Below are 15,192 nucleotides of genomic sequence, written 5' to 3'. Positions count from 1 at the left end.
ACTTGGAATCAAAATCGAATGCTAAAATTGCGAACATTTGGAATTGTATCAAATTGAATAAGAATCGGTACGATTTTAGTATCAAGAAAATGAATCGTCTTCGGTATGGTTCAGTTTTTATATCTAATGCAAAACCATTCGAACCGAATCTTACCGAATTACCTATTTTTAACCAATCAAGTATACACATGTATAGTAATTATATATTATGTATCTAAGCATAGATTATATATGTATCTCATATATAATATACGACATATGGTTACACCTTGGGTGTAGCTCCACTGGTCCAAAGGCACTGTGTGTTATCAGATGTCTCTAATTCGAGTATCCTCATGATTATTCTGTTACACCGGTCAGATGTGGCCTTGTATAACCGGGGTTTACCCTTGGGCCTAAACCATAAAATCGGGCAGGTTCAAGGGTTCCTCGTTACAAAAAAAAAAAAAAAAAAAAAAAAAGAAAAGAAAAAACATATGATTTATGAAACTCTATAAAAACTGTAACCATAAGGAACCAGTTAAAACCGAATAAAAACTGTATTGAAACCAAATTGAATCGATACAGTTTTGGTATTGAAAATGAATTCGAGTTCTTATACCGTATGACTTTGGTTTCTCCATTTTATCTACTGTACCAAACTAAAATTGTACTAATTGACACCCTTATGTGGTGTATTGACAGTTTTTAGATGAGCCATGATTGCAACATCAGTTTGTTCTCTGGGAGCTTACATATACTTGTGGACTAAAATATTCTTTAGTTGCCAATTAATATGGTTGAAAACTTGTACTTAGGGTTACTAAAATGCACTAATGTATGTACTATGATGGTACTAAATAGAATGATTTTGTTTTCACCAAAAAAAAATTTTTTTTGATTTTGTGAGGTTATATGGAAGACAATGCCCATGAATCTCCACAAAATCCAAAAAAAAAAAAAAAAAAAAGAGGATATTCATGCCATTACAATATCATTTTGATGTACAAGTCAGTCAATAAACTAAAAATTAGTTAGTGACAACCAAGTTAAATCAAAGTCAATTCAAACACTGCCCCAAATAGATCTTTTGCAAGTCTCACCCAAATGGCTTTTTATACAGAAAGTAGATTCGCAGCCGACCAGGACAAACCTTTGATACGCTACTTTGAAATTTGATATTTGATAATGTACAAACTAAGATGCCATATTATCATACTTTCTTATTTAATCAAAGATCGAGTTTTCTTAAAGGCCACGATGATCCATTCATCTTATGCCCTCAAGGCTAATCAGTTTGTTGGGGGGGGGGGGGGGAGTGGGTTCTCTGAAGACTTTATTTTTTAATCAATTTGGCCATAACTACCCTGAAATCCAGATCATGGATCAGCACTATAGTGTTCAAATCTTCTTGGATTGGATGGTCAAGATTCCACAATCAAAACTTAAACCATTCAAAGGATGGTGTGGATAAAGGTGTGTAGACTAGCATTAAATTTTCCAAAGCTCTACTTGAATCTTATTGACTAGGGTCACTTTGGAAAAGAGGTTGATCTAGATTAACCTAACTCAATAAAGAACCAGAGAATTTATTGAGCTTCTATACATTTCTTCCCCCCACAATACACGCAACTCTAGGGGGAGATGTGACCCACTCACCATCCTTTTTCCAAGCCGTGATTGATGCCCATCTTTCCAAAAAGAAAAACTTAGGGAGCTCAGTGGATCACTCACAAGTGTTTGATCATGTGACCTGTTTTTTTGGAGGGACCCAAGAACCAATTCTCACTCTCATCTCTTAGTTTCAAGTTTCAACTACCTTGCAATTACATAAAAGAGTATAACTAAAGCAAGAACATTTAAGTGAACCCAACAACTCCTCCACTCCCATTCATGAGTCTACACTCCATACCTTATCTCCTTCTTTATATATATATATCCCCCAATACCATCCCACACAAGACACCAATCTTTAACAGAAAACCATGGATTGGTTCTCTTGGTTATCCAAAACTGATCTTGAGCCTTCTCTTGTATATGAATATGGCCTTGCTTTTGCACACAATGAGCTTGAGGAAGAAGATATAATTTACTTCAACCATGAATTCCTCCAAAGTATGGGCATATCCATTGCCAAACATAGGCTAGAAATACTCAAGCTTGCTAAGAGGGAGAAGGGTGGAAGGTTACATCCTGTGTCTAGGCTTATAGCTGCAGTCAAGAAAACAAAGAGATCTCTTTCCAAGTATATCCACACATGGGTTCATCGCAATGACTCTGCTCTTGTCGTCGTTTCGAAGCCTAATTATAGTAAGCGATGGAGGGGAGCCATGTTGAAGAGGAATAAGAGGGTGATGACAATGAAGCAAGAGAGGTTGATGCTCACAAATGGAAGTCCAATGGTTGCAGGGCCTCCTCCCATTAATGGTAGTGGGGGGAAGAGTCCAGTGGTCTACCAACTTTGCAATGATGACAAAGTTGAGGATGATACATATTGGGCTAGTGCTGTTCAAGAGATCAGGTGGGATGCTATGTTTCAGGATTTGAAACCAACATGAAGTTCTTAATCAGTCTTCTTAAATTGGTGAGAGATGGTTTTTCAGTTCTTCCACCAGAGTTTTTTCCTTAGTTTCTTACAGAATTCTTTTCTTTTGTAATGATGAGGGCCATGAAGAAACCCACTTTACCTTCCATATAGGGTCTGCTTTTGTCTTGAAAATGTCCGCTTTGCTTCATTATTTTCCATTTTCCTTCTTAGCCCCACCTCCCTACCTCCCCACCTCCCTACCTCCCCACCTTCCCCCTCTCTTCTTTTTTGTTGCTGTGTTAGAAAGAAAGCATGAAGAGTTTAGTTTGTGATGGAAATGATTATAGTAGGCAAGTGTGTAAAACCATGTTATTTGAAGAGTTTAGTAATGAATCTAGCTATTCCCCGATTGGTTTTAAATCTTCACATATTCTCTTACTAAGAAATTCAGAACGACCGTTGGTTTCTTTTGATGAGGTCGGAGTAAGAAATTCAGCTACTCAAATGATTCTATCAATAGATGCAAATTAGCATTTCTGGCATTTTCCCCGCTGCCGACAACTTTTTAAGAAGTTGTTGTTTGTTAAATTTTACTATTAGGATTCCACACGAAAGCAATCGATCTCACATCGAATGTAGATTGGATATGAATAATCTGATGTGAAGGCACAGAAAGACTTTTTTTTTTTTTAGGAATGAATTATATCCCGGTTTTAACAAGTGGATGTGGCAACTTCTGTGTGGCTAGCAAGGTTTCTAATCTTGGGTACCCAATTGGGATTGGTGTTTGTTATCGGTCCAAATTGGTCTTGCATTGGACAGATTTCAAACCCTCCCCCCTCTTTTTTTTTTTAAAAGAAATTTGTTTCTACTTTTTTACCCTTTGTCATACCAGTGGATTGGTATCGATTCTGTCAAGACTCGGGACCGATCCGATCCTGGTCTGATTTTTGAAACCATTGTTGCCTAGTGGAGGCTACCTAGTGATTGCTGAGTCCCAACACACTCAACACTTACCTTATTCTTTTTTATATTAATTATTTAAAAAAAAAATTATTTTCTCCATTAAATAGGGGCAAGAGATTTAATAATAATAATAATAAGGGGGCAAGCGAACACTAAGCTAGCATACAGGTCAATGTGAGGTTCCCCAAAGGCATCTAGGGGCAGTGGAATGCCATCTTTTTGCACCTGCCTGAGTCCGGGTGTAGATACATGCAAGCAGACAAGATACTTTTCCCCATTAATTAGTTGTTCATCAAAGAAGACTTAACAGATGTGTAGGCATGTAGATCTCAATGTTTAAGAGTTCCCATTAATTTTCTCTGTTCATTTGCATGATTAAAGAGAATGCCACAATCCAACCAGCTTCAATCCTTGTGAATGCAGAAGAAAGATACCAAGAAAAATGATTTTGGGAGGTCACAGGGTATTACACACACACAAACAAAATATATATATCTATATATATATATATATATATTATAGGTGAATCCAACCAATTTCTCAACCACTATTCACCCACCATTCATAATGGAAGCACATTTGTGGCTTAAAATAAATCCATACGGAAGAAACAAGTTTGCAGGAATAATCAATGTCACTATTCAAATTTACCAAGGCAGAGAAGATAAATAAATAATAGTATATAATGAAGTTCTGATATAAATATCTTCAAGTTCATGTTTTGCAGTTAAAACAGAGATTTTATATGCAAAATACCTCCCTCCAGCCTTACAGTATGGTACCTACCACACCTATCATTGTTTAAGACTAGATTGAATGCATCAACTATTGATGCAACCTTCTGTTTACAATGAAGAGAGATTTAAGAAAGGCTTGAAACAAAAATTGATATTCCAAGCATTAATACATGAAACCTCCAATACCATTAATATCTTTTCTGGACTAGCATGAAGAAGATGCATCAATTTACAACAATAAAGGAAAGAATCTTTCCTTGAGCATTCTACACATATCCCCAAAACTGCAAGATCTCATCAATTTACAACAATGGAGGAAAGAATCTTTCCTTGAGCATTCTACACATATCCCCAAAACTGCAAGATCTTCAAGTAGAAATGGAACTCCCAATTCTCTTGGGCATGTAAGGAGGCAAGCATAGACTGGAATAGCTGAAGTAGCTAGGTCAAAGTGTTCTCCATAGAAGCGCTTTATCTTTTATTTATATTCATGTATCAAAAAACTGAACTCGCTTTCAGTGACCCGAATCTTGAGTGCGACAGAAGGAACCCCCAGCATATAGCATCTGATAAACGGGTTTAATTCTAATACTGAGGATTACGCTCAATATAGAGCCCAGACTGCTGATACCAGCTAGAACGAAGAATGTAAGCCTAAAACAATCAGGACCCAAGCAGGAAACACTCTTCTTGAGCAAATTCAACCCATGCTGTTTTGCGGCCTCTTCATCATATATATAACCAGCAAGAAGAGCTGAGAAGAAGAATGCACCGAGAGGATTACCAAGCCCCATGAAATTGTAAATTACACCAAAATGCTTCAACCCGAAAAGCTCAGAGGCAGTTGAAATCATGATAGAGAACTGAGCTCCATAGCAGATCCCGAGTAAAGCAGTAGCTGCATAAAGGGTACCACTGAGAGCTGAAGCAAACAGAAGATATGTAATGATCATGATTACTTGTGTGCATGTCATCCAAATTGTCCGAGGGAATGCTTTTGATCTGCAAGGAAAAGAATCTCACACATCAGAACAAACTTATCTGGGATCAAAAGGAAATATGGTCGATAGTGTAGTGTCCTCTCTGGTCTTTCGCTGCCACAAATCAACAGTATATGGTTTCACCAACACAGACAGCAAAAATGAAAGATCACCTCATTGATGGGTCATAGAAGAGATATTGACACCATCAGATCATTCTAATCATCATCAAAACTGCTTTCTTTTGGACAATGCTTGTAAAAGAAAGGGTCATCCAATCAGAAGTTTTAGAAATATGATCTCAGGGTATAAAGATCATTAATTTATATGGAATAGATGACCAAAAAAATTCCAATTCTGATTGTCCAATTAGTTACTTTCTCTTAATTGATCAAAATCAGCAGTTTCCAGTCCGTGTGATTTTTAGGCTATGGTCCAGCGTTTAGTGCATAATTGAACTTCATGTGCTATTTTCCCCAAGAGAGAGAGAGAGAGAGAGAGAGAGGGCTTCCCAACAAATAGGATACCAGTGGGAAAATTATACTAACCTGACAAAGTACTCAGAAACAGCACCTCCACTAAGACGGCCAATAAAATTGCAAAAACTGAAGAGAGACAGCAGAATTGTTGTATCATCCACACCTAGTGAAATCCCAATCTGAGCCAGATTATTGAGAACAGTTATTCCAGACCCAACCCCACAAAAATAAACCAAAAAGAGAAGCCAGAAATCCGCTTTCACAATAGCTTCATGGAACTTGAAATCATCCCCTCTCCTTGGTCGCTTCTTTTCCTTCACTGCTCCCTCACCTTCAGCCAGAAGTATATCAATGTCGGAAGCATCATCAATTTCATGAAAACTTCCAAGCTGTGTTGCTGATGAAGATGGAGTCAACAATGGCTCTGTTCTGTCTGAATTGTCTTCACTTGGAATCTGATGATCTGAATAACCAACAGGTAGGCCAAGTGTACCTGGTTTCTTACGGTCAGCAGGGTAGAGTGTCATCTTTAGAGGGATTGCAAATGGAGCCACGAGAAGGAGAACCATGATAACAACAAATATGTAGGTAAAGGGAGCACTCAAGTTGAGTACATCGATCAATATAGTCGTCGTGAGAAGATAGATGCCAAGAACAATACTGGCAACTTGGACAAAAAGAAAGTGGCCATGTTCTGCAGAGTCTTCTCCAGCTGCTGGCGTACAAGGCCTAACAAAATACATTAATGCAAAACATACAAGAGGAATACCAAGTGTGAGGAACAGCAATTGCTTTGAAGAAGAGTTTTGCATTACTGTAGTGTAGATCTCGGTGTATACTGCAGCAGATATTCCCCCATAGCCTTTGAGAATGCCAGCAACAGTGCCCCTTGTGAGAGGGAAGTTCCGCATGTTAGTTACAAGCACAGCCGTGCTGAACCAGGCACTGCTATGAGTGGCGAGACAAAGAGCAAGCCAAATCTGCCATAATATTAACACTGTTGTAAGACACACATAGATAAAGCCCAAACCAGAATAAAATTAAGTTGTTAGCCAGGATATGCAAACTGAAAGTGGCAATAGAGAAAATAGATAGAGATTGCGGGGAAAAAAAATTTGTTACTGTTCACGTGAACAGTACCCATTAACAGTATTTTTGGCCCTTTTTATTTATTTATTTTTTTCTTCAACAAGTAGCCAAAGTCATATTTAGCCCTTTAGAATGTTTCCCTATTTCTTATGTTAGTTTCTTAGTACAAGTCAGTAGTTAGTTACTAGAAGTCACTAGTTTCTATTTTATGTTAGTTTCTTTTTTTGGTTTGTTTCTAATTTATAAGGTTGTGCCTAGTGTATATAAGTGAGACCATAATCAATTTCACAAGTTAATGAAGCTTATTTTGAGATGCCTTATGCTGTTTTGTTGTGGGATACAGTTCGGTGAGAGGCCTAGGTGAGATGCCTAAACTTGAGGGGTGAGATGCCCAAAACCTAACCTTCTTCTTCCCCCTTCTCAACCCCTCCATCAATTTCTCTTTTCCCCTTTTATTTTCTGTTTTAGCCTTTGTGAGAGAGTGTCAGAGAATTATTTGAAGACCTGAAGTTCAGTCAAATACAGCCAAGGAGATCAGAATCGATTGCAGCCATTGTTAGGGTTTTGGAAACTTGGATCGAGCTCCAGATCTCCCAAACCAACCAGCAGTTGAAGCTCAACTTTTGAATGATACCTAGACAGGTTACAAATGATCTTCATTCCAATTTTGAGGATCATCTGATGCCCAGAACCCTAGTTTCTGAAGAGTGGTCAAAAGTTTCTTCTTTCCTGTTGATAACATAACTCTCAATTCAACCATTGGAGCTGTCTCATCTTCTGAGGGTTTGTTGACCCATATAGGACCTTCATCTACTCCAAGCTTCAGCTCCATCTGTGCTACGTTTGTGAGTTCTCAATTTTTTCCTATTCCAACCCAGCTTTTCAGATCCTGCCTGGATTATGATTACTTGTGATTCTAGTCTTACATCATCTACATTAAGTTGGCTCGATCCAGCACATCATAGTTCGTATTAGCAGACAGATTTGGGTGTCTATGATGCTTGTACTTTGTACTATTTCATAAATAATTAATCAATATTATGTTTCTTCATTAATCGTGCAGAATTTACTTGTTTTACTTGTCTTTTCTATCTTTTAGTACTAAAACAAATGTGTAGAATAGGAAATATTACAAAAGGTATATAATAGGGTTTGGCATACACTGTCAACTAAGGGTGCAAATCCAAACCACCACATTGTGTGATAAGGCTGAGTTTGTATGTATGCATGAAGGTTTACATATGTTTATATAGGCTAAAATAAGGTTTCCCTATATCATCGGAGCCTAATATAACCATTTATCCACCGAAACGGCACCGAAACAATTTGGCAAAAAAAGCACTATTTTGACGAAATTTCACAAGTTTTCGATCTGATCAAAATGGTCTACTGAAACAAGATTTTGAACTATGGTTAGACGGTATCTAGAGTAACCGATCCATCCAAGTACTTCCCTTTTTATATGCAAATTTTCAGATATGCTTAATAATGCCTGCAAGAGTAGCAGCCTTAACCCTGCGAAGCCCAAGCATATCCTCATCCTTCGAAAGGAAAATTTTTTCCCAACTCATGAGATGAAAAAAATTTGGGTTTTCATGGCCTTTCCAATGGAAAGAAGTCATGATTTATTCAATCTTAGAGATGGTAAAAGCTGGATGATTGAAAGCAACTGCCAGTAAATATAAGAATCTTGCATAATTGATCTAAAAAGTTCCAAGTCGGCCCATAAAAGAGAGAATCTTCCTTTTCCATAATTCCAACCTCTTATGAAGCCTATCCAAAATAGGGGAACAATTATGAGCATAAAGCTTCAAATAGATCAGAGGGAGTGATGGGGACATCCACGTGTACCAGTGATGCCGACGCAAGAACCAGCCATATCCGCATTCACTATGGCTGGAGGATGATTTCATGGAAGGAAACTAGAAGAGAAGAAGGAAGGAAGAAGAAGGAAGAAGGGAGGAATCGTCCAGCCTTGCCCTATCGCTGGTCGATTCTCCCTCTCTCCTATCGCCCAAGATTGTGTGGGCCCCATTGCTGATTTGTTATTTTAGTTAGTTTATTTCCTAGTATCTTATTTATTTAGACCTTTGAGATAAGTAGGAAACCAAATAATATTCCTATTTGTTTTAGGAAACTTCTTTTATTATGAGATTATTTTCCTAGTTGGCCTTTTCTTTTTTTTAGTAATTATCTCACTACTTATGTAAGACCATTGGCCACAACTTTTTTTTAATGAATTAATGAATGAAGCACAAAGCTAACGTCTCTCTCTATCTCTCGATTCCCTCTCTCTCGTTTCTCTATCTTGCCTCTCTCTCTTCTTGTCTTTCCCTTTCTTGCCTCTCACTCCACCGCCTCTAGCAACTGATGTGGAGCTGCACTTCTCCTTCTTGGTGGACCTGGTTTCTCCCTTTCTCCTCAGATCTGGACAGCAGGTAAGGTAAGCTTATTTCCTTCTTCCCCTTCCCCTCTTCTCCCCTTTTTTCCCCATCATTGTGCTGCTGAAACCTAGACTGCTACTACTGTTTTCAGGCCTAGCCATTTTTATTTTATTATTGAATCCCTGCTGGTTTTCTCATTAGTTGACTGAATTAAGGAGATGCGTGTTGCTTACTCTTTTGTTTCTTGGATTGATCATGTGCTTAAACTACAATATGCTGCCATGTTCCCTTCCCCATATTCCCCACTTGAAGTCTAGGTAGTTTATGTGCTTTTCCTTCTAGATTAGTATTGAGTCATTGACTGCTGCTACTTTGTTTATTTGTCTTCTAATTCATGCATGCTTATTAATGTGTTGTGCTGTTCTCCCTTTAATCCCAGTCCCAATCTAAGCCCTAGTGAGCCTATCTTTGTCCACGTGTACAATACCTGTAGGAAGTCTGGTTGTCTAGGTATCCTCCTACATCATCTTGGTATCAGAGCATGGTTGTTGATTGATTTTAACATGATTGGGTGCTGCTGTTTTCTGTCTATATGCCTTGTCTGTCGAGGTCTAATCTTCATCACAACCTTTCCGTAGTTGAGTCTAAACTGAGAGAGTGTTACCTTAGGTTAGAAGACACCCTCTTCCTCCTTAGCTTGGTGGGACCAAATAGCATCAGATGCTATTCCCACTAGAAGCACATCCTGAGAGGGACATCTTTGACCTCAAGATCGAGAGAGCCAATTACCTATCTCAATTGGAGATTCTGAGTAGTCCTTGAGGTGTAGCATGGCAACCATACCTTGGCTGCCCCCTTCCTTTATGTCCCCCCGTAGTGGTAGAGCATACCAAGACATGTCTAACCCTCCTAGTACCTCCATTCAGCCAGAGTAATGGGTGAGGGATCTTCAACAAAATGAAGAATTCCTAAGAAACCTCCAAATCGAGTTAGCTGCCAGTAGGGATGATCGAGAAGCACAGGCGGCTGATTGGGAAGCACATGCTGCTTATCTCCAGACCATTACCACTAGGTTTGCTGCCCTTGAGACAAATGCCCTAAACTCAGACGGACGCCAGGGCCACAATTACCTAGAATAAGAGCCCTTAGCCCTAAGATAGAGAATTATGACAACCACATTGATGGATATGACCGGATAAGGGATAACTTCCTAGGCACAGGGTGTGGTAAAGGTCAGGGTAGGGGTCGACGACAGCCTGGTCTAAGGCACCATACTCAATATAGAGATGAGAGTACGATAGGGGCTATGATGTCAGGAGAATGATTAAAGTAGATGCCCCTACCTATGATGGTCAAATCGATGCTAGGATCCTTTTAGACTAGATTAAGCAAATGGATCAGTACTTTGAGTTTTATGATATAACCGAGGAAGTCCGCTCCAGATTCGGTAAATTCAAGCTTATCGGAGCTGTCCAGGACTTCTGGACAGACCTAGAGTACCAAAAGACCAGCCTAAGACTTGAGCCAATCACAACATGGGTAGAGATGCAGGAGAGGCTTAAAAGGGAATTCTTGCCTATCACCTATAGGCTACAATCGTTAAATGACATGAATACCTTGAGGCAAGGGAAGTTGACTGTGACCGAATACATGAGCAAGTTCAATGAATTGAAAATTAGAAGCCGAATTTGTGAGGATGTTGAGCAGACACTCTCCAGGTTCTTTACTGGGCTCAACTCCGAAATCCAATCACGTATGACACCCCACCTAGTGCGAGATGTTCCACTGGCCTTCCAGGTAGCCCTTAAAGTAAAATCCTCCATGAGAATTTATTCTCAGAAGAAGAGTTTTCAAGCTGGGAAGCCCCACTTTAGGAAACCCTTCCAAGGTTCAACCGGATTCCCAAAACCCCCTGCTGCACCACAACATCAATTTGACAACAGGGAAAAAGGAATTTTGGGAGAAGCACCCAAGAAGAGTGGTCAGTAACAGTGCATCAAGTGTTAAGGGTATAGTCACTTCTCTAGGGAATGCCCCAACAGAAATCTTTTTGTGGGAGCGTAAGATCCTGAAGATGGTGACCAAGAAGGCTTTCAGGACAATGAGTATGAGGATCATAGGCTAGATGAGACCATATTTGATGAGGATGCCGAAGAGGCTGGTGACCTTAAGCTAGGTATTGTGCGATGCATGGTCTCCCAACTTAAGAGTAGCGACGATTGGCGACGAACTAATATCTTTATCACTTACATATGTCATCAGGGCAAGAACTGCTGCGTCGCCATAGACAACGGGAGTTGCATGAATGTGGTCGCCAAGAGCACTATTGCTTGAATGGACCTCAAACCAGAGCCCCATCCAAAACCTTAAAAGGTTGCCTAGGTAGATCAGTCCACCATTCCCGTTATTCTGAGGTGTCTAATTCCCCTACACTTTGCAGGATACGAGGATCGAGTGTGGTGTGATGTCCTAGAGATGGATGTTGCCCACATCATCCTAAGTAAGACCTTGGTTATATGAACGAGATGTCACCAATTATGGGAAGTCCAACACCTATGTCTTTGAATTCAAAGAGAAAAAGATTAGAATGACCCCCAGTGCCCCTAGGGAAGTAAGGTTTCCAGAACACAAGGGAAGTACCTCTAAACATGCCCTTCCAAAACACTTAATAATTTAAATCAACAACAATTTGAGGGAGAGTGCCAAGAGTCAGGGCTTATTTATGCTCTAGTTGCCATATAGAGTAATACCGTTATGTCAAAAAAATTCACTGAGACTCCTAGAGAGGTACAACCCTTGTTGAGAAAATTTGAGAGGCTATTCCCTGAGGAACTACCTGATGAGCTACCACCTATGTGTGACATCCAACATGCCATTGGCCTAGTTCTAGGATCCTCTCTCCCGAACTTACCCCACTACCGAATGAATCCCAAAGAGCACGCCGAACTCAAATGGCAAGTGGACGAATTGCTACAAAAGGGATTCATTAGGGAGAGCCTTAGCCCATGTGCGGTACCTGCCTTGCTCATGCCAAAGAAAAATGGCACCTGACGGATGTGTGCTGATAGTAGGGCCATCAATAAGAGCGCTGTCAAGTATAGATTCCCTATCCCTAGGCTTGATGATATGTTGGATATGATGGCCAACTCATCGATCTTTTGGAAGATTGACCTCAAAAGCGGGTACCACAAAATTCAGGTTAGGCCTGGAGATGAGTGGAAGACAGCTTTCAGAATGAAGGATGGCCTCTTCAAATGGTTAGTCATGCCTTTTGGCTTGTCAAATGCACCTAGCACCTTCATGAGGAATAATGAATTAGGTGCTTCAACCATTCATCGGCAAGTTTTTAGTGGTCTACTGTGATGACATCCTCATCTACAGCAAGACCCTATCTTCCCACTTGGATCACTTACAAAAGGTTTTTCAAAACCTTCTATTAATGCATTTACTATTCACCCAAAAAAAAAATAATCCACAAGTCACTGAACAACTTAAGCAAGTGCAGAAACTGCTAAAAGGCAACAACTACAAACCACTTAAGTACAGAAGCTTTTAATCGAGCTCAAAATTGAGATTTTATTTTCAGAAGTTCTATCAAGAAACACATCATAGCCTGCAACAGAAGAGACCAATCACACTCGCACAACAACAACAAACGAGATCAAAATCCTCTACTCATTAGAGTTCCAATTAGAATTGAAAAAATAAAAAAAGGGGGGATTCACCAGACAAATTGTAAATAAAAGCAAAACCATATCCTGAAATGAGTAAGGGCAGAAGTTAACTCACCACCCAATAAGGCAGAGACTCAACAGTCTCGCTCACAACAAGCCAGATAACTCCATAACCCAAGAAACAAGCGCAAGCTCCAATGGATAGAACAATCCAAGGTGGTAATTTATTGCAGACGACACCGGGAAGAAGGCCAAAATTCTCCCCGAGATCATTAGCAACTCCAAGTATGGTGAGCTGCTGTTGACTGAAACCCATAACAGATTTCAGAGAAGTGGAATAGAGAGTGAAGTTGAAACCATTTCCAACTGCAATCTGAACCCAAACTGCAGCTCCTAGACCAACCCATGGTGGCCTACTCCCTGCTTTCAAAATCGGCATGGTTGATTAACAAAGTGAGATTGCTTTTGCCCCAAAAACCGGCCTCTCATTCATTCATGCATTCCACTCTTCACTGTTGGTATTTCCACTTGGCTTAAGGGAAAATTGGGAGTGTGGATCCCATATGATGCTGGTTTCAAGACTAAGAAAGAGACAGCAAAGTCCATTGAAAAGGGGAAAGTAGGGGTTCACCGACGAATCTTCTCATTCTTGGACTGTTGGTTGGTGACCAACCGTTATCCTTTTCCCCCTTGTTTTTATCGTCTTTCCATATGTGCCCTTAATTTCGTTCGTCCTGCTCGAACTTACTGCCTTCACAACCAGCGGCATTGTAAAATATATGTTTATTTCTCCACAAAATTGTAGCTTTGGAACAGTGATTGATTGAAGGAAGCAATATCCAAGCTCTGCTACTAATTCAATTTTGTTTCCCTTTTAATCTATGGTGGAATAAAATCAAATTTGTAGGTTAGGTTCTCCAAAAACACCATCAAGCTGATCATCGAAGCCTACCGTGTATCCTCCGAGAAAGGGTGCCTTATTCCGATGTTCAGGTCATCAAGGAACTCAATGGCAGCTTTGCCTTTGCATCTAAGATCACAAGGCGGCACCGTCTTTGCTGCCCTTGTACGTCCTTCTTCTTCTTCCTTTCTCTCTCTCATCAGCTCCCCCCTCTGACACTGAGTTTCGACTCTCTGAATTCTGGCTGGACCAAGTTTGAGTTGCAGCTTCATCAACGCTTTCCTATCATCTCTTAATTATTTACCGGGCAAGAGATTGCCGCTCATGGCGTGGCCCCTGCACCAGCGCCGGCCTAATAAAACCCAAATGGTAGGGGTGTCAATCCTCAGCCCGCACCGGTAGGCCCGACCCAACCCGACTCACTTAAGGTCTAACTTAAGCCCGACCTGTTTATTAAACGGGTATTTACGGTGCAGAGTAGTAGCACGTCGGGCGCCCAACCGGCCCGACTCACTTAGTCCAATTGACCCAACCCCCTTTAGAAAAATGCTTAAATTGTAAATACTTATTTAACCACTAATACTACAAAATATGAGTAATCCTTAAATTGTAAATATCTTTTCTAAGAATCTTATCTTCTTAAATTCTAAGAAAAATCCTTAAATTGTAAAGTCAATAGTTTAATCTGCTTAAAAAATGATTTTATGGTAGGCCCGTCTAGAGTCCGTTTAGAATTAAATAGGCCTATAGCCCGTTTAAGACCCATTTAAGGTAGCCCGATTAAAGCCCGACACCGATTGGTCCAATTACAAACCGTACTATGTCCCCCAAACCCAGGCCCGTTTAAGTAAACAGGCGTTCACGGTGCAAGGATTTCACACCGCCAGGCCCGATTAGGCCCGATCGAGATCGGCCTGGCTTGACCGATTGACACCCCTACCAAATGGGCATCAACATAGATGACATTTTTTATTTCATGGAAGAGGAATGGTAATTTCACATACTCTTGTATTTGGGCATAGGAGCCACAAGATTAGGCAATGTTCTTTTCTTCTTTTTTTCTCGAAGAAAAACCATACCTGGTCACATGGACTCTACGCCCAAACACAAGAGGGTGAGAAATTACCGCCCAACCCATGTAAAATAATAAATCTCTATCCTTGTTGATTCCCTTGCTTGCGTTCTCATGGGCCCTCACACTAGTGATGAGCGATAAAACTAGGTATCGATCTCTTACACTTTTTTTAAGATTTTATAGTGTTCCCTTTGAGAGAGAGAGAGAGAGACCAAGAGATGCATTTCCTTTACCAAGTTATAGTGGTAATATCCTAAGGAGTAGATTAGTTGGCAAGACCGGATCCTCAACAACCACCAATGTGCCTAATGCACATACGACAGCTAAGTAGAACTCGGAATGCATACCCAAATGCTACCAATTATGGGATGTGTGCTAGAGAGGATCCCTTCCCCAGTTGG

At 40.1% G+C, this 15,192-nt stretch overlaps 2 protein-coding genes across 2 annotated transcripts; one reads left to right on the top strand and one right to left on the bottom strand.

Annotated features, from left to right (window-relative positions):
* The first annotated feature begins 1,841 nt into the window (after positions 1 to 1,841).
* LOC122071910 lies at positions 1,842 to 2,926 on the top strand. The gene has a single exon (XM_042636383.1). It carries the CDS (start codon positions 1,965 to 1,967, stop codon positions 2,535 to 2,537), a length of 573 nt encoding a protein of 190 aa, XP_042492317.1. The 5' UTR covers positions 1,842 to 1,964; the 3' UTR covers positions 2,538 to 2,926.
* A 1,450-nt stretch (positions 2,927 to 4,376) lies between these two features.
* Positions 4,377 to 13,974, bottom strand: LOC122091920 (protein NUCLEAR FUSION DEFECTIVE 4). The gene is made up of 3 exons (XM_042662167.1): positions 12,931 to 13,974; positions 5,738 to 6,648; positions 4,377 to 5,211 (listed from the first exon to the last, which is right to left on the bottom strand). Exons 1-3 carry the CDS (start codon positions 13,252 to 13,254, stop codon positions 4,725 to 4,727), a joined length of 1,722 nt encoding a protein of 573 aa, XP_042518101.1. The 5' UTR covers positions 13,255 to 13,974; the 3' UTR covers positions 4,377 to 4,724.
* Between the last annotated feature and the right edge of the window lie 1,218 nt (positions 13,975 to 15,192).

This window comes from Macadamia integrifolia, chromosome 2 (assembly GCF_013358625.1).
Source record: "Macadamia integrifolia cultivar HAES 741 chromosome 2, SCU_Mint_v3, whole genome shotgun sequence".
NCBI lineage: Eukaryota > Viridiplantae > Streptophyta > Magnoliopsida > Proteales > Proteaceae > Macadamia > Macadamia integrifolia.
This window is presented reverse-complemented; position numbering and strand designations above follow the sequence as displayed.